Source organism: Melanerpes formicivorus, unplaced genomic scaffold, assembly GCF_026170545.1.
Source record: "Melanerpes formicivorus ecotype bairdi unplaced genomic scaffold, bMelFor1.0.p_v2 SCAF_10, whole genome shotgun sequence".
In the NCBI taxonomy this organism is placed as follows: Eukaryota; Metazoa; Chordata; class Aves; order Piciformes; family Picidae; genus Melanerpes; species Melanerpes formicivorus.
The window spans coordinates 3,612,452-3,640,450 of record NW_027142362.1 but is presented as its reverse complement, the minus strand read 5'-3'; the positions used below and the strand labels follow the sequence as shown (position 1 = coordinate 3,640,450).

The 27,999-nt window shown below is 54.4% G+C and overlaps 1 protein-coding gene across 1 annotated transcript; it reads right to left on the bottom strand.

Annotated features, from left to right (window-relative positions):
• Window positions 1–680: 680 nt before the first annotated feature.
• RGMA (repulsive guidance molecule BMP co-receptor a) lies at window positions 681–27,999 on the bottom strand. Its single transcript, XM_068143361.1, has 4 exons — window positions 27,848–27,999; window positions 20,579–20,694; window positions 5,907–6,418; window positions 681–4,081 (listed from the first exon to the last, which is right to left on the bottom strand). The coding sequence occupies exons 1-4, from the start codon at window positions 27,859–27,861 to the stop codon at window positions 3,380–3,382; spliced, it is 1,344 nt and encodes a 447-aa protein (XP_067999462.1). The 5' UTR covers window positions 27,862–27,999; the 3' UTR covers window positions 681–3,379.

The window sequence follows — 27,999 nt, the reverse complement described above, 5'->3', positions numbered from 1 at the left end:
GCACTTGGTGTCTGTGTCCAGCTCAGCCTCAGCATCTTCCTGGCCTTAGATGCTAGGCTAAGGAGGAGCCTTTCAGAAGAGGAAAATGAGCACTAACGTTTGCAGGTTTGGTTTCCCTCATTAGAGGGCAGTAACAGACCCAGCCGGGGCGAGAGCAATGCTCAACAAAGGAGGGGACCATTGGAAGGGGAAATTGTGAGGATGCAGATCCCAGCTGCTGGGGAGGAGAGCAGGGGAAAGGAGAGGGTGCAGGCTTGGCCTCCACTGCTGATGGTGCAGGCTTGGCCTCCACTGCTGATGGTGCAGGCTTGGCCTCCACTGCTGATAGTGCAGGCTTGGCCTCCATTGCTGATGGTGCAGGCTTGGCCTCCACTGGTGATGGTGCAGGCTTGGCCTCCACTGCTGATGGTGCAGGCTTGGCCTCCACTGCTGATGGTGCAGGCTTGGCCTCCATTGCTGCACACCTCCAGGAAATTGCTTATTGCTATCCCTCTCTCCCCACCCCCCATCCTCCCTTTTTTATTCCTCTCATCTGGCTGTAGAGAAATAAAAAGCTCCAGAGGGCAACTCTCAGGAGAATTTAGGGCAGAAATCAACTCCCAAGGGGTCAGAGGTGGGAGAAAGCTGCAGGAAGAGGGCAGCACCGCTCAGGCCAGGGGGAACAAAACCAGACCCACTCATTCTTTGTCAAAAACCCTCAAACTTTACTTGTGTTTCAATAAATAATTTACAGTATATACAGGTGGTGACACTCCTGTGGGTCTCAACGCAGGGAGGAGGTGGGGGAAGGGCTTCACCTCCCCCTCCCTCCCTGCTTTGCCTCTGTATTTGTCTGTTTCCAAGTATTGGGTCTTTCTTGGCCACACTTCACCTTTAAACCAGAACTGGGTCAAACATAACCAAAATAAAGTGCTTCACTGTTTGCTTCTGAAAAAGAACACAACAACAACAAAAAAGGGATGCCCCAGCCCCTGTAGGACATCTGGCCACCACTGGACAGTGGGACTGAACCACACCATGATCAGAGAAACCTGCCTGGGCTGCACACTGCCCCTAAAGCACCGCACAGTGTGCTGCAGGAGGATTGCTGTAGAGGACAGGGAGGGCTTGGGGGGAGTAGGGACTTGTTAGTACTGTCTAGCTTAGAGTGCTTTGGGTTGGAAAGGACTTTTATAGGTCATCCAGTCCAGCCCCCTGAACTAGGCAGGGACATCTTCAGCTTGAGCAGGTTGTTCAGAGCTCCATCTGAACGGGGATGGGGCATCCAGCACCTCTCTGAGCAACCTGCGCCAGTGTCTCACCCCCCTCTTGGTGAAAAACATCTTTCTAGTCTAGATCTCCCCTCTTCTAGCTGAAACCCATCCCTCCTGTCCTCTTGCAAGCCTCCTGCCTTCAGAGGGATGCAGTGCACAGCTGGCTGTTACCTGGGAGCTAACACAGAAAGAACCAAAGGGCTCCTCTGCCCCTGTGACAAATGTTGGCTTTCAAATCCTGCTTTTTAGTTCTCATGGGAAGTAACAAAAACCAGAATGGTTCTTTCCTGAACAAAATGAGCAACAAAACTCCAAACCAGTTTGGCTGAGTAATTAGTGCATTGGGAGACTCAACTGTCCTGTGCCATGGTCCAGTGGTTGCTCTTCTCAGCACCTCCAAGCCCTTGCTCTCCTCACTTCCACACCTTCCCTCCGTGGCAGGCCTGGGGCACCAGCAAACAAAGCAAGGAGCAAAGTAGTAAACACATCTTTTTGTTTTCTTTTCTTCCCTTAAACATTTAAAAACCAATTACATCTCTTCATCTGTACAGGTCACACGAGATCAATGCCAGGGCTCTATATATTAAAGAGACAATATAAATTACATCCATGGACACAATCTTGCATTTCTCTGCTGCTTTACAAATGGAGCTCTAGAGCTGTTAGGACACAATGAATTAAGTCACGTTGAGTATTTACACCAGCCTGCCTCCTGGCACCAGTTCAGACTGCCAAATGTAGCCTGTTCCCACCTCTTTTGGTGCTAGCTTGTCTCATCAGGCCCAGAGACCTCCCTTGAGAGCAAGAGATGTCCCCAAGAGTGATGTGTTCTGGGGCTTGTTTCTCAGAAGTTCCCCCTGAGGAAAGGAGGGAAAATCCATCAGGAGGTCTCCAAGATACAGACCAAAGGGGGCCCTGCTGTTTGTTCAGTGAATGATGAGGTGAACCACAGAGGAACATGGAGAGGAGGAGATGGGAAGCACTAGGTGGTGGAGGAAGATGATTATGAATGGTTTGGAGGCAGGGAACGGACACTTGGAGGCAGCCGGGGGGGTCCTCTGCTGCATCCCTTCTCCTGGCTGGCTTTCTAACATTGCCCCATTTCTGATTCAAGCCCAGAAGGTCTTAAAGTGCAACTGGTCTGCAATGGGGTTGCAAGTCACAGCCTCACAGGATGAGGAGCGGAGCAGAGACCTAGCAGCAAACAAGGAGAGCACGACGCTCCTGCTCCATCCTGGGGCCTGGCCGAGCCACAGACAGGAGTGGGTGCAGGGCTGGGGGGAGCTGCAGCTCGGCTCTCCCACTGAGCAGCCTCCCTGCTCCCAGTTTGAGGGCACTGGAGAGCAAATGGTGCAAGAGACTCATCCAGCGCCGGGCAGAAGTTGCAGAAACCACTTGAATACTGGCCAGGTTTCTCCTGTTGCCATCAAGAGTCCTCAGTGGGTCCAGGCAGAGATAAGGGAGCCAGGAATAAAACTACTGAGTGAATCAGCTGAACGAACTGGCTACAACAGGAGATGCCCTTTTAACTACAGCAAACACAAGCTGAGGCTTGAGGAACATGTCCTCCTTCCACCCAGGAGGTGCCTGGCACTGGTGGCCAGGCAAGCGTGGGGCCATTCCCCACTGTTCCAGCCCCTTGCATCACCTTCTGCAACACAGAGGCCGTGGGCAGAGCAGGACATGCCCAAAAAGCAGAGCACAGCCCCAGCGAGCAGGAACCCAGCCCTGCTGTGCTGGCCCTGGCTCACTGCTCGGTGTCCTCAGGAGCTCTGCTCTCCAGTGACAAAGCCACGGCTGTGCACGCCGGTGCCACAGCGGCCATTTGCATTTCTGGGACGCAGGGGAGCGCTGGGGACCCCTCAGCACCCACACTACTGGCAGGAAGAGGAGGTGAGGAAGGTCCAGCCAAGACACAGTCCAGCAAGGTCTCCTGACTGGTCCCACTGGCAGCACATTCTTCCCACGCACGAGCTGGGAAGTGGAGGACCTGGCACCAGCCGGAGGAGCTGAGGTCTGAGGACAACCCCACGCAGCTCTGACATCCAACCTCCGGCTGCCCCGCGCCGCCGTCTCATCCCCGGCTCCCTCCTGCTCCCCTTCCCACGGTGTGAAGGAGCAAACCTCTACAACAAGCACAACCAACACTGACTCAAGCACAGCAGTAGCACCCAGAGGGCAGCGGAGGCCCCTGAGGGAGCGGCGCTGCCCGGGGCCAGCTCCCGTGTCCTTTCGTAGAGGTGCAGCTTGTCTTTGTTGGAGTGAAGCATCTTCACGTCCTCAAAGGCATAGTAAGCAGCCAGCATGAAGTTGACATCCCCGGTGGTGAGGAGGTCAAAGACGCAGGACTGGAAGTAGAGGTCCTCCACGGGCAGCTTTTCCCTGCACTTGGCCGTGGCCGTTTCGTAGGTGAACGCCTCGGGGGCGGCCGGCAGGCTGGGCCCCTTGCGCCGGGCGCGACCCTCGGCGGCCTGAGCCGAGCGGACAGCCTGGAAGTCAATCTGCTGGTTGAGAGGACAACCGCGCAGGCAGAGGTAGAGGCCCTGGCTGTCCCGGTCCTCCACGGCGTTGACCACCTCCTCGGGCATGCGCACGGCGAAGGTGAGGTAGCGGCCCACCTGCCTCACCACGATGGTGGTGCCGATGTACTTGGCCTGGATCTCGATGTGCTGCCCCGACACCTTCTCCGTGATCTTCAGGCTGTTTGCCCCGTGCTTGTCCCCCCCGTTCCTGGAGCCGTCGGCGAAGGCGGCGGGCAGCTCGTCCATCTCCGCCTGGTACACCTTCTGCTCCACACACTCCTGGAAGCTCTTGAAGATGATGGTGAGCTGCAGGGGGAGGCAAAAAAGAAGCAGGGTCACGATGAGCAACGAGCGCCTCAGAGCATACAGCCGGCACCGGGAGCAGCAGGGGAGGTGAAGGAGCCATCCGCTCAGCGGAGCCGGGAGCGGAGCAGGGCCAGGTGCTTCATCCTTTCAGGCACCCAGACATGGCCACCTTGACTCAGGACAGGGATTGGGACACTGTGTATGGAGTCAAGACCCAGAGGCTGGACTGAAAGGTACCACCTGGATCCATCCTGTTATCTCCAGGCCCAAGATAGGAGCTCCTTTGTAGCTGGAGCTGGGTGGAGCATGGCTCCCCACAGGCCTGCAGTGGCATGCCCACACATGCAGCACTGTCTTGCCTCCAGGGCCTGGCAGATGGCAGAGGGGGATGAGCCCTGCCTCCCTTAGGTGAAGCTCCTCTGGCTCCCATGGCATTTAGATCATAAGGCTGGACCTCCTCCTGTCCCTCGACACTCACTGCCCAACAGCCTTGGCCTCTGGGCCCCAGAGCACGTCGTGCTCCCTCTCAGCCACACAGCCACACACATGTGCCCCATGTTGGCAGTGGGCAGGCCCTTCTGGGGGTGATATGGGTATGGACCGAGTCCAACACTGCTCTGCACCCTTGGCTGGGCTCAAACACAGGTCCCTTGCTGCTACCTCCTCTGGGTCCAGCGCAGGGTAGACCAGAGAACACAATGCAAAACCACAAAGAGCCCTGGGCACTGAGAGGCTCCCGTCCCTTCCAGCAGCACATGGTCCCCTAGCAGTGACCCAGTAACGCTTCCCACAGCTCATGCTGCACATCTCATGACTAATCCCTCCTCACCACAAGCCCGTGAGGCAGATAACAGCTGAAAAGGCTCAATTAAGATAGAGATCCTGGGATCCAGCTGAGAAACTGCAGGTCTCTGGGGTCCTTAAGTACCACTTCCCTCAAGCCAGGCTTCCTTGCAAAGGTCACATCCAGAGCCGAAAGCAGTCCCTGTCCTGCATCTGCTTCTCCTCTCCCTGCACGAGCAGAGGGAAGCAGAACTCCCAGGCACAGTGGGACAGGACACCTTCCAAAAGCAAGAGGCTGCCTCCTGCTGAGCCTCCATTTTTTGGCACAAAAAGTGCCTTGTTAGCTTTAGAGCTTGTGCACCAAGAAGCATCCTAACAGTTGAGCAGCTCTGGGTCTCTCCTGAAGTTGAGGCCATCTCACACAAGTCCTGCTGTACCACAGCAGCACATTTTCACTTGGGTTTTCTCAGTGTTTGCCTTGTACCTTCAGGATGTTTATTTATGCTGACAAAGCACCTCCAGAACAGACTGTGCCCCACAAAATGCCTTGACTTGGCTGCAAACCACAGAGACAATTATAAGCCTGGGCAGAGGGAAAGGCAACGTGAGGATCTCAGCTCCCTCCAGGCTTTTCCCTGCAAGCTGGTGCCTCTGTGGAGGGCAGTCCTGGGTTTGCTTGGACCTTGGGTAGCCCCCACAAGCTGTCATATCATTACTGGTCTGGCTGCTCACAGCAACCTGGAGCCTCCCAGGTGGGAGCCCTCTTAATTTGCAATCCCCCACCCTGGCCACGGTGTCCCCCTGAGCTGTGGATCTCAGCCTGCTACCCACAACGGGGCTGGCTGTGCTCAGCAAGAACCACAAGCAAATGAAGTGAAGGTGGGGACATAGGAAGGATGGGCATCTGACATGTGGGGCCAAGGGCTCAAATTCAGAGGGGAAGTGCAAATGGTGGAGGAGAGAGCTGGCAGAAAAGTAAAGCTGTTCAGAAGCAGCTCTGCCCTCGCCCGCCTCTGCTCATGGGGACGTGCCCCGGGCTCACCTTGCTGGTGGCGGTGGCCGTGGAGCCAGGCAGCACCGGCGTGTTGGTGACCTGGACGTTCAGGTAGTTATTGTCTATGAGCGGCCAAGCCCCTTGCACCTTGCAGGTTTGGAAAGTGTCTGTGAAAGTCCTGAGGTGGGGGTCCCCGAAGAGCCCACAGTGGGTGTAGTTGGGGGTGGCCGAGTGCTTGTGGAAGCTCTTCTCGTAGTGGCAGATCTCGGGGCTGTCGGAGCGCTCCTGGCTGTCGCCGGGGGGCAGGGTCCGGAGGCGGGGCTGGGAGGTGGGGCCATCCTTGGAGCAGTTGTGCTGCACCATCAGATCCTCTATGCCATGCACGGCGGAGTGGTAGGCCAGGTCGCCCCTGCAGGTGCGGGCGGTGCGGCGGGTGCAGTGCGCGTAGGTGCGCAGCGCCGTGCAGAACTCGGGCGCCTCCTCCGTGCCCGGGGCGTGGGAGCCCGACGTGGCCGCCCAGAACTCAGAGTTGCACTTGAGGATCTTGCATGGAGATGTCACTGCAGGAGGGGAGGGAAGCACAAGGTGGTCAATCAATGCTTGCACGCCTGCATGGAGGACATCCAAGCCTACCCCCAGTGAGGTAGAGTTTGGGCTCTTGTCCTGCAGCCCAAACCCACAACAGTGGCTTTAACCCCAGCAAGAGGTCAGCATCTCCCCCCTGCAGCCCAAACCCACAACAGTGGCTTTAACCCCAGCAAGAGGTCAGCATCTCCCCCCTGCAGCCCAAACCCACAACAGTGGCTTTACCCCCAGCAAGAGGTCAGCATCTCCCCCTGCAGCCCAAACCCATGGCAGTGGCTTTACCCCCAGCAAGAGGTCAGCATCTCCCCCTGCAGCCCAAACCCATGGCAGTGCCTTTACCCCCAGCAAGAGGTCAGCATCTCCCCCCTGCAGCCCAAACCCATGATATTGGCTCTACCGCGTGACAGGGCCTTGCTCAGCAGATGTGACCCAACTCTCATGACCCAGTTCTCATGCATCAAAGTCAAAGAAACCAACAGGATTTGCCCCAGTTTAAGCCACAAAGGGTCAGAGCACCCGGCATTCAGATGAATGCTCCTGGAGGGGAAAGCCGGGGTGTGGGAGAATAGGAGGCATTCATCAGCAGGCATAAGGCAGGACCACTAACATGGGGCGAGAGGCAAGGAGGGTTTCAAAGTGGTGTTCAAAGCTCTGTGCTGCATCAATTACTGTGCCTGGTGTCCAGATTCAGGTCCATCAGGGCAAAAATCTGTCTACCTCCCACTTCCTCCCCTGTGGGCATAGGGAAACCCAGCCCTGGCATGACCATTGTGCCCTAACCACGTGCCAGTTTGCAGAGGTCAGAGCAAGATCTGTGCCATGACCAACGCTGCAGCAGAGCCAGCAGCCCCATCACCACCCTCAGAGTCACAGCAGTGCCAGGAAAAGTGCCTGCCCATGTCCCTGTGCCCCCCTGCAAAGAAGCAGGAGCCAAATCCCCTCTTTTTTGAGCACCGTGTGGCTCTGCCCAGCCCTGGGAGTCTCTTCCCCATCACGGCCCACTGAGAGAGAACAAGAGGTGGAGGAGAAAAACCGGCATGGCAGGGTGTGGGGATGCCAGCTGAGCCCTCACCTCCCCTTTGCACCCGCCTTGCATTGCCCACGCAGAGATAAAGGCAGGGCCTTGCCTTTGCCAGGCTCAACCAGAGCCCCAGTGCCCCCTGGCAAGGCAGAGGAAGGGCAAAGAAATACTGGATCCTATCTCCCCCCACTCCCAGCATCTGTTCCCTGGGGCAGTGGCTTCCCTAGAACAGACTGGAAAGCAGCTGTGTGAGAAGCACACGGCCACCGCTGAGCATCACACGGGCACTGCTCTGCCTGCAGCAGTCCGGAGCTCTGCTGGGCAAACCCAGGCCCACACCTCTTGAAATTCACTGTTTTCCTTCCTGTCCTCCTAAATCAACCCCCTTGGAGGGTTTGGAGACAGGATGGGCTCAAGGCACATAAGGCAGCAGAAGGACAAGCAGCAAAGCCCCACCGTCACCAGATGCTTCTGCGGTGCCTCTTGCAGGCGTGCCTGCACGCTCCTGTCTCGGGGTTTGTTTAGAGGGAGGCTGGCAAGGCAGCTGTGCCAAAACCATTTCACGTTTGTTTAAAAAGAAAGTTACAAACCCCAGTATTGTTACAGGGCAAACAGTGTGTTTTAAACATCACAGTGCTGGAAACCTAAACACAGTTGGTGCTGGAAAATCAGAACAGGAGACCGAGCGGTAAAACACTGAGCAGCCCAGCTTCAGGAAACAAGCCTGTCTCCTCTCCCTTTCCAAGAAGAGTGAAGTGCAAATAGGAAATGGTGACAGGTTCCTCACAGCTTTAAAATTCATGTTTAATAAGCTCAGATGCTAGCAACAGCACTGAGAACTGTTTTGTCTTGGCAGCAGTCCACTTAAACCTGCAAGAAGCACTGTGGAAAGCCTTTAACTCGTCACAGAATTGCCAGGTTGGAAAAGACCTTAACATCCTTGAGATCAACCATAACTCAGAACCACAGAAACATTGAGGTTGGGAAAGACCCTCAGGATCACCAAGTCCAACCCAGAACCCTACTCTGCAAGGTTCACCCCTAAACCATATCCCCAAGCACCACATCCAAACCACCTAAACCCAAGGTTGGTGACTCCACCCAGGCAGCCTATCCCAATGCCTGACCACTCTTGGTGGGAAAATCCTTCCTGTTGTCCATTCTAAACCTGCCCTGCTGCAGCCTGAGGCTGTTCCCTCACACAAACTCAACCTCCCTGCACACAGAATCACAGAATGTTAGGGGTTGGAAGGAAGCTCTAGAGATGATTGAGTCCAACCCCCCCTGCCAAAGCAGGATCACCTAGAGCAGACAGACAACACAGGAAAGCATCCAGGGAAGGAGGCTCTACAACCTCTCTGGGGCAGCCTGCTCCAGTACTCCATCACCCTCACTGTAAGAAGTGCCTCCTCGTGTGAAGGTGGAGCCTGCTGTGGCCTAGATGGCGTTCAGTGCAGGGGATGATGGCACACAGCAGCACGGAGGGAGTGACGTGAGCCAGCATGTTTGAGGGCAGGGGCAACGCAAGCAGCAGCACTCCTGGGGCGGATGTGGGTTTATCGGAGTGGAAAAGAAGGAAATTGCATCTCACCCCATCTGATGAAAGATGCAAGTGTAGCTTTGCCAGGAGCCTCCCAGTGGAAGAGAGGAGTCAAAAGAAGTCTGCAGGAGTGTGACCAGCGCTGCCACTGCTGGTCATCCCGAACAGTTGTGGCATCGGGCAATTAAAATCACTCTGCTCCTAGTTACGTTAATGTACAGCTCCGGGATGCCTGGGGGCTGCATGCAGCTGAACACGCTGTCACTGCAGACAACAAAGCCCCAGGAGCAGCTGCAGGACATGTCCCTGGACGTGCAGGACCCACACATCCCAATCTCACCTGACAGCTTGGTAAGGCCCCGGAGACGCCGCGCAAAGCACCTCGTCCTGCGAGCACCACCTTGGCTGCTGCAGCCCTTCAGCTGCTTTGCAGAGAGGAGATTTCAGCAGCACTAAGGCCACAGTGTGCTGCTCTTTAAGGACAGGCTCTGTTCTCTGCCATCAGCAGATGCAGGCACGAGCGGTGGTAGCCTACAGACTGCTGCTGCCAAACAGCTCCCCAGCACCCTGGTGCTGAGCACCCCTCCCCGTGCGCTGCCCAGGGTCACACAGAACTTTATGAGGTACTGAGTTAAAAAACTCCCAGGCAAAGGGAGGGCAGGGAAGCCCATCTCCATCCTCCCGAAGCCTGAAGGGGGAGTGTTCCTCTCTGAGATGCTATCGCTGGGTCCTGGCAGCAGCTCCTTTCGCTCTGGGCCCCATATAAGGCCAGGTTTCCAAGGCCAGGTGCTGGCACAGGGGGTGTGCCGGGGGGCTGCTCGCACTTCACCTTTCACACAGACCTTCTCCCAGCCACAGCAGCGGCCACCAGCTCTGGCAAACCCTGACCACACCTGATAAAGGCTGAGCAAACAGGACCCTCTCCCCCTCCCAACAGGCGTGCCTTGCCTTGTCCCCTCTGGCAGCAGCCTTGGCACAGTGGTGCAGGCTCATTTGTAGCCAGGCCAAGAAATGATGTTTATTCAATTCTGCATAATCTATTTTCCATCGACTCACAATGGATCTGTTTTTCAACCACAGATGACTTAGCACAGAAACAAATCCTCTCAAGCAGGAGCCCAGCAAGGCTCTCCTGGGATCGCTATGATAGCCCCGGGTCTGGATGATGCCACCACCCTTGTCCATCACAAAGGCTCCTTCAACCCCTCCTAGCCCAGCCACCTCCCAACCTCCCCATCATCTTCTCCTGTCAAGGGTTTGGTGCCACTCAAACCAGAGACAAAATTTCCTTCAGTATATTGAAACCAGTGGTTTTATAGAACAGCTTAGGTTGGAACAATCACAGAATTGTTAGGGTTGGAAGGGACCTCAAGGATCAGCCAGTTCCACCCCCCCACCATGGGCAGGGACACCTCACACTACAGCAGGTTGCTCACAGCCACATCCAGCCTGGCCTTAAAAACCTCCAGGGATGAGGCTTCCACCACCTCCCTGGGCAACCTGTGCCAGTGTCTCACCACCCTCATGGGGAAGAGCTTCTTCCTAACATCCAATCTGAATCTATCCATCTCTATTTTTTTTTCCATTACCCCCACTCCTATCACTCCCTGACACCCTAAAACGTCCCTCCTCAGCTTTCTTGTAGCCCCCTTCAGGTACTGGAAGACCACAATTGGGTCTCCTTGGAACCTTCTCTTCTCCAGACTGAAGAGCCCCAACTCCCTCAGTCTGTCCTCCTAGACCTTAGAGGTCATCTAACCCAACCTCCCTGCCATGGGCAGGGATGCCTCTCAACTAGACCAGGTTACTCAAGACCCCATCCAAGCTGGTTTCGGAGAGTTTAAAGGCAAAAGAAATCCTTCACTCCCCTGGGCTAAGACAGCTCCCCCTCACCCACAGGTAGCCTGATGCCCCATGCCTGCTCAGGTACACCTCCCATGAGGACCTCCCTGGTTTGCAGGGTCTCAAGAGCCACCCCCCCCCCCCCCCCCCCCCCGGCAGGCTGTTTCAGTTTATCACCTTTACAAAACACTGGCCTGGGTTCTAAGTGGGTTTTATCTGCCTTCATTGTAAGGACATGAGAAAACCCAGCGATTTGCTCCGAGGCAGTTAAAGGTCCGTTAGTGACCAGCCTGTTTCCCACACAGATACTGCACGCCGTAATCAAGTCACTTGTCAAGCCTCTAGATAAGCTAAACGGTTTGCACTTTAAAGTCCTCACTGGAAGGTGTTTGCCCAGCCCCACCACCAGACCTTCTCCCGGCAGGCTTGTTTCCTGCCAAGCCTACCACCTGGTGGGCCACACTGCTGTGGCACAGCTCACTGCTCTCCCGAGCTCACCTCCTTCCCTGCCTCAGCAGGCACCAAGCAGGTGTTTAAGGCCAGGCTGGATGTGGCTCTGACCAACCTGGTCTAGTGTGAGGTGTCCCTGCCCCATGCCAGGGGAGTTGGTACTAGATGATCCCTGAGAGCCCTTCCAACCCTAACAAATCCATGATTCCATGTGCCATGACCTTTTCCAGAGCTCCCAGTCCACAAAGCACTGCTCCTCCAAGCCAGCAACCATCCCGTGGTCCACCCACCCCAGCTTGCTGCTCCCGCTTGCTCAGGAGCCTTGGGGTACCACACAAGTGAGGTCCTGCTGCCCTGCCCCTCTCATAGAATCATTGTGGATGAAAAAGACCTTTAAGATCATTGTCACTGCTGTGTTATATTGCACGCTGTTAAATTAAGTGTTCAAACATATTACACACACACACATCGGACTAACAGCCCTCTAATTATCATTGCCCCCTATTTCCCTTTCAGCTGGGGTCAGGTCACCTGGATTTCAGTTCAGCAAATCATGCTTTTCCAGTAAACAAGCACACAGAAGACCCAAAACAATTCATCTCTTCTCCTCCAATGAGAATCTGGAAATGAATTTCATCGAATCCTAGAATGGCTCAGGGTGGAAGGCACCTTAGAGCTCATCTACTCCAACCTCCCCACCATGGGCAGGGACATCTCTCAACGAGGCTCAGCTGCTCCAACCTGGCCTTGAATACACCCAGACAGGAGGCAGCCACAGTCTCCCTGGGCAGCCTATTCTAGAGTCTCACCACCCTCCTACTGAAGAACTTCTTCCTAAGCTCCAGTCTAACCCTGCTCTCCCTCAGCTTCAAACCATTCCTCCTTGTCCTGTCTCTAGACACCCTCATGTAAAGTCCCTCTGCAGCCTTCCTGTAGGATGCCTTCAGCTATTGGAAGGCAGCTCTGAGGGCCCCCTGGGGTCTTCTCTTCTCCAGGCTGAACAACCCCAGCTCCCTCAGGCTATCCTCATAGCAGAGGTGTTGCATCCCTTGAGTCATCTTTGTGGCCTCCTCTGGACTCGCTCCCACAGCTCTGTGTCCTTCTTACGCTGGGGACACCAGAACAGGACGCAGTACTTGAGGCAAGCCAAAGCCAACGCATTCAGTAAACAAAAGCCAGTTCTTTTAAAGACTCTTGGGTGCATGTAAACCAGATCTGTTAGTTTTCAAGTGCTCACTGCTTGGTCACTAAGGGGTTGGAAAGTATGTCATCACCCCCACGTGATGCAAATACATCACCCCGCGCCCTCCCGAATGTATGGGACCGAAGTGTCGGCGTGCGAGCCCCACACACGCACTCAAAGGCTTTTTTGGATAACACAGTAAAGCCTAATTACCTTTGGCCTCAGATCTGAGCACCTAGGCTTAGGCTCCTAAACACATATTTATGTAAGTAATCTAAATAAACATATTTATGCTGACACCTCGGTAAGGAAAGGCACAGTTCTCGGAGGTGCTAAATCCCAGCGACATCTGCCAGCTTCAGGATGGGGGCTGCTCAGCTCCTGGGCAGACAGCAGCCACCACCAGCACCAAAACCACCCCACAGGAGACTTAAAAGAAAGGAAAAAATTAAGAAAAAAGAAGTATAAAAAGATCACATTGCTCTTTAAAAACCTGGCTGATGACACCTCTTCCAGCAAGACTTCAGGAATCCAAAACAAAACTCAAGGGGATGAAAGACATCTGTCTGGACTCTCTGTGTCCAGCCTCTTGCACTTCCCCAGTGGGCAAGTCTGGCCATGCTGGACTCACATCTTGGTGCCTGCATGGGCTGGGAGAGCAGACAGATAAAAAGAACAACCGTTTTTTACAATGAAGGTGGTGAAACACCAGAATAGGCTGCCCAGAGGTGGTAGATGCCCCCTCCCTGTAAGTGTTCAGGGACAGACTGGACAGGGCTTTGAGCAGCCTGGTCCAGTGGAAGGTGGGCTGGAACTAGATGACCTTTAAAAGTCCCTTCCACCCCAAACCATTCTGTGATTCTGTTTTACAACACACATCAAGCGGCGCCTCATCACACCAGGGAGAGAAGCAAGCCCATCAGCGCTGTCCACAGCCCTGATGGATGGGGTGTCATGGGCAGGGGCAGCCCTCCTGCAGCCCCACAGGGCACCGTGGGGTGAGGAAGACCCAAGGGCCACCTGACCCAAGCTTGGTGAAAGGATTTGTGCGGGATGGCAGCGGCGGGCTCTTCCAGCGACCTCCTTTGAACTGTTAATCAAGCACAATCTTGCAGAATAATAGCCTGGTTATTATTGCCTTGTTTGCATAACAAAGAGGCCCAATAAAACTGATTTGACTGTGCTCAGAGGGGGTGTGAAAGATCAGCCCTGAGAAAAAAGCTGCAGGAATGCAGCAAACTGCTCCAAAGCCTCAACCCAGGAAGAAAGACAATGCAATTTGCCATCAAGAAAAGCCCAATAGACCAATAAATTACCCATGTGCAAAGGGATTAGATCAGGTTTCAGTTGCACTGAAGTGGGGGAAGGACTGAGAGGAGGGAGCTGAAGAAGAAAAATAAACCTGACTCTCTTAAAGAGCTGGAGCTCATATTTTGCAAGGGCGTGCATGGAGAAACTGGCTCCGAGGGGCCACCTTCCGTGCTGGAGCCTGGGGTTTGTGCTCGTTTCTCCCGGCACAAGCAGCAGATGCATTAAATCCAGGCAAAGGACGTGCTGAGAGAGTGACCCTAGATGTAGCTGAGAGCATCCCCCAATCCACGCAGCTTCTTTAAAACCAGTCCTTGTCCTGCTCAAGAGGATGCTGGAGCAAGGCTTGCTTCAGTGCTTTCAAGCCAAAAAAAGGGGCAGAGATGGAGATTCCTCGTTTCATCCTGTGTCAATCACTAAAAGCATCCAGAGGAGCTGCCACAGCCAACTCCTTTTTGTCCTCAGCACCGAGTTCACAGCCCCCCATCTCTATTTTCCAGGCATCACAAAGACATGGGGCAAGCAGAGGCAGGAAAAGAGCACAGTCAGTGTCTTCACCGGCTACGGCAGGAACCGCTGGATGCTGCCGAAGGAGCCCTTGATTGTTCCTGTCACTTAGTCAGCTCTTCTGGCTGGGAGAGTCAGCTTACCGCTGACCCGGCATGCTTAGCGGGGATGAATGCGGCTCTCCCCAGCCCCCTCCGCCAGCACTGCTCCTCCAGCCTCACCTCCACGTCCCCAGGCAGGGAGAAGGCTGCGCAGACACCATCAGAGAGAGCACCGACCGCGATGTTCCCAGCCTGGAGTGGCTGGTGATGCTGCTCTGGGAAGTAATGGAAAAATCCCGGGAAATTCAGAAGGCACGATGGGCTGAAAAGATGAACCAGCAGCAGCAACGCTGCAGACTTTGCTCTTAAAACTCCAGTCCTGAGATTCGGGTTTCAGGGTTGCCTTTGCCGCAACTGTTGAGCTTTCATCTTGCTGGGAGGAAGCAGCTCCAACAGATGGTTCAGAGGATGCAGGTTTTGCTCCACCTTGAGCTGGTGGATGGAGGACAAAAGGAGGGAGGGAAGTGATCTTCTCCGCTTCTCCATCTGCAGAAGGGCTCTAACAAAGCTGGCTCTCCGCCACGGCGTGCTGTGGGCTGGGGAGCGGTGCTGGAGCTGCACACCTGACTCTTCCAGCTGGGGAGCACCCAGCTGCTTTCACCCACAGTCTTCCAGAGCCAAAGCTCAAGGGGAGCAGTCCCTTTTTCAGATGAGGATGTAAGGGCTTTCACCCAAGACAAGCCCAACGGGGAGAGAGCTGGATTCAGCCTCCTGTCCCCTGCACGGAGCATCACCCTCGACTTCCTCCTGCAGCCCCACACCACCCATGTTGCCCTCCCTCTGAAGCAGCCTTACCCAGGCATGGCCACCTCTGCCAGCCACCCCCACCACCGAGCATTTCAAGTTTCCAGCAGGCATCACTCTCCCCACGCCGAAGCTGTTTTCCCAGGGTGCCTTTGAAGGCAGGGCTGCCACCCACCAGCGCCCGGGGCCCCCCAGGTGTAGCAGCGGGTCCCTCGCCCTCCTCCCCCTCGCCCAGGCCGCGGCAGGGCTGGCAGGGAAACGCTTTCCTGCTCACAGGTGTGGATTCCCTCTAGGAATAATCATCCCCGCTGTGCTCTTGTGAAATTTCAGCCCTTCAAACGCAGAGGTAAATGAGACACGAAATGAGGAGATGGAGAAAAGCCCGGAGCACATAAATCTGGATGAGGCAAATTTATACAATTAAAGGCCTGCCAAAAAACTGCAGCAGCTCCATCGAAGGCATGCGGGGCGTGGGGTGGCCAACAGCAGCCCCACGAGCCCACCAGGCACCCAACTAGTGCTGGAGCTGCCCCCGAGAGCTCTGGGGACCCTTTGGAAGCCCTCCTGCAGGCTAGGCTCCCACCCAGCACCAGACTCGTTCTCCATAGAAGCCACAAAATCTGTTCCTCCTTCACAGACCTTCAGAGGTTTATTTAGTTTCAAATGCATCTGGTGGGTAGCTCCTGCTGAGCTCAGGGCTTAATTTTCAGAGAAAAAAGTAACTTTCTAACTGAAACACGCGCCCCCCCCCCCACTGCCCCAGCTCTCCACCCTCTCATCCCCAGCACAGTGATGCTCTCAGATCGCTGTGGGCTGGTAAAGCCTGGAGGCAGGATCCAGCCCTAGAACGTCCTGCCACATGTCCTTGTCATCTCAGAAGAAGTGCTGGCTGGAGCGTGTCACACAGCAAGGAAAAAAGGTAGCTTGTCTGAAAACCAGAATGCCATAGATCATTACTAGGGCTTTGGAGACCAAAGTCAACAGCTGTCCAGGAAAGAGAGGAAACTGAGGGAGGAGAAAGTACTTCAGGCTCAAGTGAAGCTTGCTCTCTGCCTGACCCATAAAACCCTTGTACAGGCAGGAACAGCTCTGCTCGCTGGGAACTAAAAGGCCAAACTCCCCTGGATGCTCCTGCAGCGGAAAGAGGGACTCAATGCTCTTCTGGGGCTCCACCCTGAAGGACTCACTGTTCCTGCATCTGCAGGGATGCCAGTCTCCAGCTGCCCCACACAGCAGGGCCAGGCCGTTAGACAGAGAGGCTCAGTCTGCGCCTACGAGGGCTGCGTGTGTGTAGGAGCCAGCTTGTTCTCCCGCAGTAAGAGCCCGATGACTTCATCAAGGGGATGGCATCTGGTTTTGCAGTTGGCCATAATTCAATTCTCCCCCTTGCTGCAGGAATTTCAGCTGGTGAAGCAGTGATTTACTCAGCCGGGCTGCACTTGAGTGCAAAGCAATCTTGAGGCTACAATCGAACGCCCTGTTATTTTGAGAGCTCATGGACAAGGGAATAAATATCCTCTTCTTCTCATGCCAGCAGTTACCAAGTGCAGGGGACAAAGCTTTTTAAAGGCATTTACAGGCTCTCCTCTTACAAGTGCACTCTGGGTGCTGGGCCCTGCCTGCACAGCTCACTCTGGATCTGCACCATCCAGACAGCTAGAGAAAGGCCAGGGTACTCCCTGGTCTTGTCCCACCACAGCTGCATCTCAAAACATCCTCCATCCTCCTCAAAATCCCACTTCTGGCTTGCAGCAGCCTTCAGTTCACCGTGGCCTCCTCCAAACCACTTGGGACTCCAATGCTCTTTTGGTCCTGGGTTCCCACACTCTCCCTTATTCCAAGTTTGGTGTCTGCTCCAATGGGAAAAGCGTATCAAATGCAATGAAATTCATCCACATGAACCAAACCCATGCCTTTGACTTTCACAGAATTAGAGTATCAGGCTGAAAGGGATCTCAAGGATCATCTGGTCCAACCATTCCTGGGAAAAGCACAGCCTAAGCAAGCCCTTCCTTGCTGTTCCATTAGCAGTCATCCCTTGAGAGCAGTAGGGCTCAGCTGTGGGCTCCCCTGAAAGACTGATGGATGGGCTGAGGAGGGGCTTGCCCAGGCCATGAACTGCCATGCCAAAGCCTAGGGTTACTTTATGGGATGCACCCACCAGGGAGCCAGAAGAGAGACCACAAAACTTGTCGTCGCTGGGGCCTGATCCAGGGCTGCAGCCCAGCTCTCTGGGGACAGCAGGTTGGTGCAGAGACTCGGCAGAGCCCCCAGGTTAGGAAGTTTTTATGGCTGCCCAGCCCTGCGAGCACTTTCATGTGCACAGCTGTTCAGGCCACAAAGAAGGAAACCTCAGCCGTGGCCACAATTACCCCAAAGTCACTATTAGTATCCCCCTGTTCCCAGTAATCGAGGGAAAGGAATGTTGGGATTTTCTACGGAAAAAAAGCAACACATCTACATGAAATCGAGGCACCGTCTTCCAGCACCACCACGGAGCCTTGCCGGCAAGGCAGAGAATTTCTGCTGAGGTATGAGAAGGGCTCCAAGTGAGCAACAAAATAGGGCAGCCAGAATATTTCCAGGTTTACATCTGAATCCCTCCCTTCTTCTCTGCCCCGACAACATCCCGCACAGGCGCGCTCCCTCCCTGCCGCCACCTTCCCCGGCCCCCAGCCCCGCTCCCCGCTCCCGGCGCTGGGGAGATGTTGTTTTAACAGCCTCTAAGCCCCCCTTCTCAATTTCAGCTTAATGCTGCAATCACGTCCCTCCCTGCCGCTGAGACAAAAGCCATTTATCAACCGGTCCGGTACACCTAGGGCAGGGAAGGACCCTTCTCTGGAACCAACTGCAGTGCCCAGCTGGACCAAGGGCAGGAAGTCCCAATTGCTTTTGAAACAGCAAAGCCAAAGCGAAGTGGAGTATGAGGGAGAGACCAAAGCCTGACATCTGGAGCAAAACATCCATGGCCAGATTTTGAAGTACAAAAGGAATTTTTTTTGCAAGAAGACTGAGCACAGCCTGTGCTGGGAGGCACAAGGGGCTGTCTGCCAAGCACCCCAGGAAATCAGGGTCCCAGCCAGGACAGAGAACCCTTGAGCATCCAACACTGGGACTTGACACAAGCCTCGAGCAAGACTTCTGCTGGGGAAACTGTCAGCAGAGGCCTGCTCTGCTCAAACCTCCTTCCCCAGCTGCCCCACGCTCAGTGGTCACCCTGACCCACACGGAGGGACCCTCTGCAGTGCTCCCAGCCCAAGAGTGCTCGGTGGTGGGGGCCGCCCAGGAGGCGGCAGGGTGAAGCCATTGGTGTGAGAGCGGCACAAGCGGGAATCCAGCCCAGAGTGTGCGCGTAGGGGGGAGTTTAAGCAAATAAATAAATAGGGCAGGACTCGGCGAGGCACTGATCCGACACGCCGAGCACCCACTTGGGCAGCCTCCAGCAGCCCCGCTCACTCGGGGCTCTCAAGAGGGGGGCAAAGCTTCCTCAGGCCTGGGAACCTGCTGGGAGCCCGCAAATTCCCAGGAAGCACAGGAAAAAAAAGGGGCAAAGGATACGGCAGGGAATAAATCCTCCCCCTTTTTTTCCTACCTTCCCACCCCAAAAAGCTTTCGCCGAAAGCCCCCGGCGTGCTCCCAGCCCCTGCGCACGGGGAGCACCGTCTCTGCCTGCGCCCCGCTCCCGCGGGCTCCGGATTGCCTCGTTCTGCCAGTTCTTTGCACCTTATTTGACTGCTGAAGGCAGAATCAAACAAAGCAGGCAGCCAGATCTCCTATCAAGTTCTTTCTTGCACCGTAAATCTCACGGCCTCGACGCTTTGCAACTCAAAACGCTCCGAAAAGGGCGTTAAGCAACACACATGGGAGCAGCTCCAGAGTTCCCAGGGAAATTAAAAACAAAAAAAAAGAGAAAAGGAAAAAGGGGTTCAACCTCCAGCCTGCCGGGAAGTCCCCTGGGAAAAGTGGGGTCCAGAGCGACACCTCAGTGCTAAAGGGCAGTGCTGAAAAGGCTTCGCTTTCCTTCAGCAGGGCTGGGAGGGCAAAGGGGGGGGGGGGGAGGAAGGAAGGGCATAAAGCAGTTATTTATTTATTTGCTGCATGTGTGTGCAAGACTGCTTCACCTACGGTTATGCAAAAGAAAGGCAGAGGCGATGAAAAAATTAATACATTAAAAAGAAAAGAAAAGAAGAGGAGGAAAGCTTTGCTGAACTAAAAAGCTGAAGGGGGAGGTTGAAGCGTTTGGGCTTTTCTTTCTCCTGCTTGCTCTCCTTCTTTTTTTTTTTTTAACCCCCCTTGCAAATTAAAAAAAAAAAAGCAAAAAAAAAAAAAAGAGGTAAAGAAACTGGAGAGTTTTGGAAGGAACAAATCCGCCTCTGTGGACTGGGTTTCCCCTCCCCCAACAAAAACAAGCACTCAGGGCTTGAAGGAATTTGCAGGCAGAGATCTGCCAAAAACATTGTGAAAAACTATGGGGGATTCATTGGAAACAGATGGCGTTTTCAGCTGTAATTCTGAAATTCTCTCCTTTTCTGACACAATACAAACAAACTGGGGATGGGGAGGGGGGAGGCCGAGCCCAGCCATAGGTGCGAGCGGCCGGGGGGGCGCGGGGAAGGGCTCGCCCGGGGGAGCCGAGGCTTTGCCGGACCATTTGGTTGCCATCCCGCCCTCGGACAGCACAACAGCTCCCAGGGCCTGGCCGGGGAAAGTTTTCCAACGAAATAATGGCGCTGAGCCCCCCCAAAACCTCCCGCCCGAGGCCGGGGAAGGTGCAGCGAGGATCGGGGGGGGGAGCCCGTTCCGTGCCGCCCGCGCATCCTCCGCCGCGCTGCCCGCCCCAGGTGAGCCCCGGGGCTACGCTCCCCGCGGCCATGAGCCCCCCCCCGGACACTCGATCATCCAAATCACAAAGCAACGACCCCCTTCACCCCCTTCGCAACCGCTCCGGCTTTTCCCTTACTGGAGAGCTCGGACCGGGAACCCACCCACCCCCCCCCAGCGGTATTCAAGGGCAGAAATCTGGCATCTGGGGTGTTCTGTGTGGGTCCCTCCCCGTCCCCCCCACTTCCTTTCAAGGCACAGCCGGGAACGGGAGGACAACGCAACCTGCCTGACGCTGTCAGAAACAGCCTTCGCCGGGAACTGCTTTGATTTCGACCACCTCCTTCCTTGTGGGATGAGGCAGCGGGGAGACAAAGAAGATGAGGTCAAGGAAAAACACTCACCGTAACTGCTTAGGGAAAAGGGAACGGGAAGGGGGGGGGGGCACACGCACCCCCAAATCTGAGCCCCGCTTGCGTATTTTAAACATGTGGCAAACTGCTGCAAAGAGAGGGAGAGAGAAAGAGGCCCAGAGACAGGGGGAACGGAGGAGGCTATCCAAGGGCTGCGAGAAATACAAGGAAAAAAATGCTTCAAAATAAAGAGGCTGTTCCTTACCTGAAGGGAAGATGCAGAGAAAGACAGGGAGGATTTGGAAAAGTCCCAGGGCTGTGGATCCTGCCCCTCTCCCCATACCCATCCATCCAGCTCGAGCTTTAACCACTATCCTCTCCCTGGAAGAAGAGTTTAAAAAAAAAAAAAAAAAAGAAAAAAAAAAAGAAAAAAAAAGGAGAGGGGAAAAAAAAAAGGAGAAGAAAGGAAGGGGAAAAAAAAAAAACCAAACAACGAACCAAAAACACGAACAACACAACAACCAGAAAAACAAACACACAAACAAAAGGGGAAAAAATAAATGACTCGAAGGAAAGAATTGAAGAAGAGAAAAAAGAAAACCCAACGCAACAAACCAAAACCAAAATTAAAAGCCCCACATGGCTGCGCGGAGCGATGCAGGGACGGGCGGCCCCAGCTCCGCGCTCCGCTGGCCCCCGCACTGCAAGATTACACAGACTTTTTTTTTTCTCTCCTTCTTCTCCGCCTCCTCCTCTCCTTCCCCTCCCATTACAAAACAGCCCAAACCATCAATCATCCCGGCAGCCTTCCAATGCCGGCATCCTCTGCCTGCGCCTCCTCCCCTCCGCCCGCCTCCCCGGCCATGCTGCTCTGGCGGCGGGGAAGGGGCGGGGAGCGGCCGCCTAGCGCCGCGACCATGGCGGGCAGCGGCCAAGGGAGAGCCTCGGACACCCGGGCGAGGGGGTTACTGGTGGGGGTTGAGCCACCAAACCCTCCCGTGCCTTGTGGGCAAGAGGGGAGCGCTCCCACGCAGGGTGGGCTGCGGGAAGGGCTCTTGGGATTTTGCGTTGTGTCTCCCAGTCACGCATGGTAGCTCCATTGCGATTCGGGAGAAGGGCTTCTTCATAACCTCTTGGGGTCTCGACACACAGCATGCCCTCCCTGCTTCTCTCCCATGTGCCTAACAAGAGTGCTTTGGAGTTGCTCAAAACGAAGCCATTTGGAGCAAAAAGTCCATTGTATGGCAGAGGGGGGAAACTGAGGCAGGAGATGCTCGGCACAGCAGGGATTGAGAGCCATGCTGTAGCCCCCAGCCCACTGAGGTATGGTCCTCTCTGTACAAGGAGCTCTGCCATGCCACTCCAGCCCTGGCTGCCTGGTAGGTGTGAGGATTTCACAACCTTTCCAGGTCATTCACCTGCACGGGCACTGGCAGAGGTGAAATAAACCCTGGTGACTCAGAAACAGCAAATGTCATTAATCTTTATCATTAGATCGACACTTCTCATAAAGGGAACAACTGCCAAGGCTCCTCAAATCCAGCTGCCAGCCCACTGAGGCCTGAGGGAGGGGACTGTGCTCTCTCAGGACCACTACAACAGCCTAGTCTGTACCACCAGCCCATGTATAGACCTGGGCTGAATGTCTCACCATTGTGTTGGTACAATTGCCCTGGCATCACACTTGTAAGTATCCCTTAGAGATCCTTTGGGCAGCCCTCAGGGCAGTCCTAGGAGCACTCTCTCTGCTCATTGACCTTGTAGATATAGCAGCAGCTTGGAACAGACATTTGCCTGCTGGGCTTCAGAATCCTGCTCTTCTCTACCTCCTGTGATGCCACAGCATAAGGATATGGGCAGGCTGGATCTGCAGCCCCACCATGGGTCTGCTCCACAGGAAAGATGTTTTAGCTACAGTAAACTAAGACAACTTCACTTCTGAATGAGAGTGCCTGTGGGTGTAATGTGCTTAATGAATATGCTCTAACTTCCCTTTTACAGAGCATCAGCCCTCCTTCAACTGAGTGCCCCCCTGCCATCCTAATGTTTTCATCTCCTTTTCACTTAGACATCCTATACAAAGAGTAAAAGGATGCTGGTTGTTGGATACACAGTTCTTCTCCCAGTTCTGTAAATGCCCTCTAGCAGCAGCAGGTCTTTCTTCCTGCAGCTTGGTATAGGCCTCCTTGACTTTGCTTCTGGTTGTCCTTGGAAATCCCCTTCTCATCTGCCTCACCATCACCCATAAGGGTACTTTCTGGAGTGATGATGGTAGCTGGACATTTCCAAGAAGAGTCTGTCATCTCCTCTGCTGCAGACTGAATCTGTGATTCAGCTACAACAGATCTCCCATGGAAGGTGAAGTGAGGAAGAGGAGATAGGAGTAAATATCTATGAAGGGATCTAACACCACTTATCCACGTCTCAGGATCTGAGCCCCCTTGCCTCCAAATGAAGGAGGAGCTTCACTGGGGCTTTATCCAGGCTGCAACTGGAATTCAAATGCTGTAACTTTTCCATCTGGGACCCAGATGGGATCCAAAAATCCTGAAGCCTTGCTTGCATGACCAGAGATCTGTCTTGGTCCTGATCTTCCTACATCTGCACTCAAGTGATGTCCACTAAAGTCAGAAGGAGCTCTGTGTGCAGAAGAGCTGGCAGGCCGGGCTGAGCTGGGCCGAAGATGAAAGCTGGCAGGCCGGATCCAGACCTGTAGCTAAGGCAGTGTGGGAGGAACGCCTACTCGAAGCACCTCTTTGTGGGGGATGTCAAACAGGGGCAAATATGTCCAAACCCTGCCAGCTGCTGTTACCACCCAAGAAGAAATGCCTGCTGATGGGATGTGTAGGCAGCTGGAGCTGCAAGGGGCCTGGGGAAGCTGGAAGGAGCCTAGGGGGAAGGTGGGGGTGGGTGGGAGAGGGTCCACGTGCTGGGGAGAGCCCAGGCAGGGGACAAAGATCCAGGGGATGGCCTTTCAGACCCCAAATCCCTTCCTCTTGCTCGCACTGTGTGCTGTTTGTTGCCATGCAGCTTTAGCTTTTAGTTCCGTCTGAAAAGCACCACTTCTGCTGCTATCCTGGCTGGTGAGATAGAGCATGATGTACTGATCTTTAACTCAAAAAATACCATCTGAATTAGGAACTTTTAAAATCCAGCTGCTAAATAGCTGCAGCGAGGCTGCTTTGGTGCTTTTGACCTGAAGTACCACTGTGGTATTGCCGTTTTGTGGCAAGCTGGCACAGGGCAACAACAGGACTGGAATCCACTTTTGAAGCATTCTTTTCAGAACGAGACCCTTGCTGAAGCTTCTGCCTTTGCTGTAGGGAAAACTGCACTGCCATAAAGCAGCAGCCTGATGCCCCTGGCTCCAGTTTGGACAAATTTCTCCTTGCTTTTGCTCAGCTGCATCATGCATTGCAAATGGGATTGCTGTTCTTGGCACCGATCAAAGCAGCGGATTTCGCTGGAGAAAACAACAGATGTGTCCAAAGCGTAACTGCAGAGCAGGAAAAGGCCCCAAATAAGGTGTGATTCTGAAATCCTGCTCCTCCTTCCACGCTTTTCAAAGGTCCTTCACCTTTTCTGATTAGCCGAATCAAAGGCTTCAAACTGCTGTCTCGAATCGCAGGCTGTGTGCAGTTCGGATCTCTGCCTTGCTCGGTGGGGCTGTCTAGGCTTGCAAACACAGAGTGACCGTGTTTCCCCCAGCCTCTTTCCCTTCTCCAAGGCCAGCTGGGGGCTCCGCGTTTCGGCAGCGCCGAGCCCGCCGCTCTTTGCAAACAGCGTGCGGGAAACCACCCACCGCTAAAATGCAAACACCCCCGAGGCACAGCAGGGCCCGGGCTGCAGCGGCTCCGCGCCGGGGGCAAAGGCGCCTCCGTGCTCACACACAGCTTCACTCTTGTGCTGGGTGTCGTTACGGAGGCAAGGCGTGCAAATCACAGCCGGGGCTAGCCGACAGCCTTCTCGGGGGTATCTGCAGGACAAGCAGGAAGATTCCCAGTTCCCAGGGGAAACTCAGCTGGGATCACTCATCTGAGCTTTTATTTTCCCTCTGCCCTGCGTCATGCCATGCATGGCTGTGGGCTTCGATGGGGCTGAATGAACGTGTCTAATTTGAGCCCTAAGGTTTACAGATGATCCTTCCCCTTACGGCCTTCCTAATGGAATTATTCACTACCTGTAATTATATGGTGAAAATAGTAAACATGGGCACTGGAACTAGCAGTTAGAGGAATGGATGTCAGGGCTCCTGGGCTGCTCCTGACTCTCCCATGAACTTTCTGCGTGGCCACTCTTCACACAGCTCTCTCCACATGGCTTCAGCACATGCCTTTGCCTGCTGTGCCTTGGGACAAGGTGTTCAGTGAACGCTGCCTGTGGCCTGGCTGGGCTAAGGTGGGATCACTCGTGAATGAATCCAATGCTGAAATGTTCTGCAGTGGCAGGGGTTGGGGTGAGCAGCAAACACCAAACTGCTCACTAAAGGGGGAAGAAACTATGTTTGTAGTGGAAACCCCCCAGCTATTTTCTGGGGAGGTTGGACAACTGATCCCAAAATGCTTGTGGAAGTAAAACCAAACACCTGTGCTCTGGAAAAGTCTCTCTCTAAAGAAAAAAACCAACCCTGAACAAGAAGCAACAAAAAAAGCCCCAAACCCTATTCATCTTTCTGCAGTGACAGCCACACCTCTGATGTTTGCAATAGTGAAAAACGCTGCAGTTCACTTTAAAAACCTTCCTTTGCCTCATAATTTAGGTTTTTAAAAATCATTTTGCAGTTTTCCTGTCTGACAGCCCAAGGGGATGCTCTCCCTGAGCTGTGCACCTTGAAGATGCCAAATATGCTGCTGAACCTTTCTTCCTAACCTGTTGCCTTGCAGTAGAACGCCTGGTAGAGCAGCTGACAGGAGAAGTGTCCCACAAGGTCTTACTAGTGCCCTGCTCTGAGCTTTCACACTGATGGGACAGGCAGAGGTGGTGGCATGGAGCTGGGCTTTGGAAACCAACTCACTTCTGTGTGGCAAAGAGCAGAGAAGAATCTGCTGGTGCAGCTAATCTGCCTCCCCACAGCTGCCCCTGTGAACATCAGACACACCAGTCTGGTACAAGAGGCCAGGGGGTTGAAGGTGGAATAAAATACAGCTTTGTCACACCAATACATAAACCAATGCTTTGTTGACTTGCATCTTTGCATCCACAGATTAACTCAGAGCAGCCCCAGCTGAAGTCACTTGCTGTGGGCTCTCTGTTCAGAATGCCTGCTCCATGCTCACAGCCATAAAAGTCGCCTCTTAATGCTCACAACCAGCCAGGCTGGACCAGGGAAAGATGGGCTGGTGGAAAACTTCCAGTCTCACCCATGACAGAAAGCAAAACAAGCAGAGATATTTGCAGGCAAATACGACTTTTTTGACTGGTGGCATTCATTCGTGTCTCTCCCTTTCCCTTGCTAGCAAAGCCCTGTGGGGTGAGGCCTGACTCCTACACATGGGAGCCTGTAACCATCCCTTGTTCGGCAGTGTTTGGAGGGCTGGCTGGAATTCACCATCTGTATATTTAGTTCTCTGCAGGGAGCTGGTCTTCCTGGCCCAGGCTCCTGGTTGGGGTAAATACCAAGCAGTATCTCTGTAGTGTATCTTCTTTACATCTGGGCTCCCTTCTAAACAGAAATAAAAATGCAGTGTGCTGGGAGGTGCCCAAGAGCAAGTTCAAATGGCCAAGTGTCAGCTCAGCAGAAAGGATGGATAAGTCTGAACTGCCAAAAAGTGAGCAGCACAGAGCTGCAGAGAACTTGGGTGTTCATCAGCAGAGACAGAAACAAGTCTGTGCAATGGGACAGCCTTTCTCTCCTGCTTTTAAAAGCTACTGGTATCTGGACAAAGTGCAAGCACAGCTCCCTAATTCCACCCCCCCCCCCCCCCCCCTAACCTACAGGTCAGCTAAGGACATCTCCTGGCCCTCATTTGAAGGTGGCAGATGGCATCAAGTGTTTGTAGATCTACACCTTCAGCCCTTTGAGAATGGGATGTTTGAAACACCCTATGGAAAAAAACAACTGTGAAACCCAACCACCTCTCCCAGGTCCTCTTCTGTCAACTCCTGACAGCAGTGGCCAGAAATGTAACTCACTGCAGGACACCTCTCCTGGGGCTTCAGTCATGGAACACTAAGTGACAGTGTCAGCAGCTCATGCAAAAGTTTTTCCTGAACATCTGGGAGATTCCTTCTCATGGGAAAAAAATAAAAACCACCTAAACCACCCAACAGTCTTAATCCAGCTTCTCTGTAGGTATTTCAGTAAATGAAACCAGGTGTTTCTGTAGAGTTGTGTCCCACTCAGGGCTGGATTTGGGGCAGAGCTGGAGCGAGTTTGGGCTGGAGCTGGGGCTGGAGCTGGGCTAGGACTGGGCTGGGCTGGGACTGGGCTGGGCTGGGGTTGCTAGGCTGGAGCTGGGCTTGGGGCCGGGCTGGGCCCCACTGGGTGGTGCTGTTATCCCTGCACCGTCTGCAAAAGTATCCAGTTTATAAAATAAATGCAATCCAACGCCGCCTGTAACCACATGACATAACAGCAGCTTGCGAGCTCCCATTAAAATCTCAATTTGGGGAAATTGATTCTACCTCTGAGCAATTGCGATGCAATTACTCCAACAGGCAGCAATCAAGAATCACATCAAAACAACACCAAACTTTCATCTCCTGCCTTGCAACCACACCACACCACAAAGCACCTGTCTTGCAAACACAGCCCGCCTTCCTTAAACCTATAGAATGTTTAGGGAGGGCAGCGTGCAGGTCCCAGGAGTGGGAGCAAGCCTCAACAGGGGGCCCCTCTGGCTGGTGCCTCTGCAATGTTCTGAGCTGCGGGCTGTATTTGCCCCCCTCCCCGACTTCTGGCTGAGGCTATGGGCTATTCACTGATGGCCTCTGTCCACCAGCAGCAAAGTCTTCCCTCGGCCAGCCATGCTCACGATACTCATCCTCTCCCTGCACACAGATGTGGCCATCCCTGCCAATGCCCCACATCTGGCCAGCTGTCACCCCCTTCTTTCCCTCGGAGCTTGCCTACACCCCAGCGCTTCGCAACCCAGCGGGAGGGATGGGGAAGCTTTGTGTCTGCAAACGAAGCGCTCCGATCTCGATAAGCGCGATCAGCCCCGTGATGAGCTACCCAACGGGAAGGGGCAAATAACGGGGGAGGGTACTGCCTGTTCTCATCCCTGGGCTGCAAGGAATTATTAGACTGACTTGGCCCAGCAGGGCGCATTTTGAGTGGCGGCCACCCGAAGGGAGAGTAAATGAACACCCGCATGCACGCCAGGCTGGTGTCAAGCCGGACAGAGGGAGCGAGCTGGGCAGAGAACATGGGAAGGAATAATCGAGGGTTCTTATCGGAAGGGCTCGGGTGGGAGGGAGGGAGGGAGGGAGGAGGCAGCCGGGGTCCGATAGCGACAGCCTCAACAGGTCCCGCGGAGGAAGGGCCATGCAGGGAGCCGGGGGGGGCCCCGCGCAGCCCCCCAGCCCCGCTTACCTTAGCGGCCGCATCAGCCTCTCCAGCCCGCCGCGGGGGTCGGTGCGGGGAGCGGCAGCTTTGTTGTTGGGGTTTTTTCTCTTTTTTTTTTTCCCAGGTGGGGTAAATGAAACAAAGATAAAACCAAATCAAATAAATCCGAATCAAATAAA

Bases quoted from the DNA above. Each gene is read 5' to 3' on its own strand.
- RGMA (XM_068143361.1), bottom strand. The intron at 6,419-20,578 runs GTAAGGAACAGC...CCCCTCCTGCAG, and splicing joins TCTCTGCATCTTCCCTTCAG to TGACATCTCCATGCAAGATC. The intron at 4,082-5,906 runs GTGAGCCCGGGG...CTCCCCCTGCAG, and splicing joins CGGCCACCGCCACCAGCAAG to CTCACCATCATCTTCAAGAG.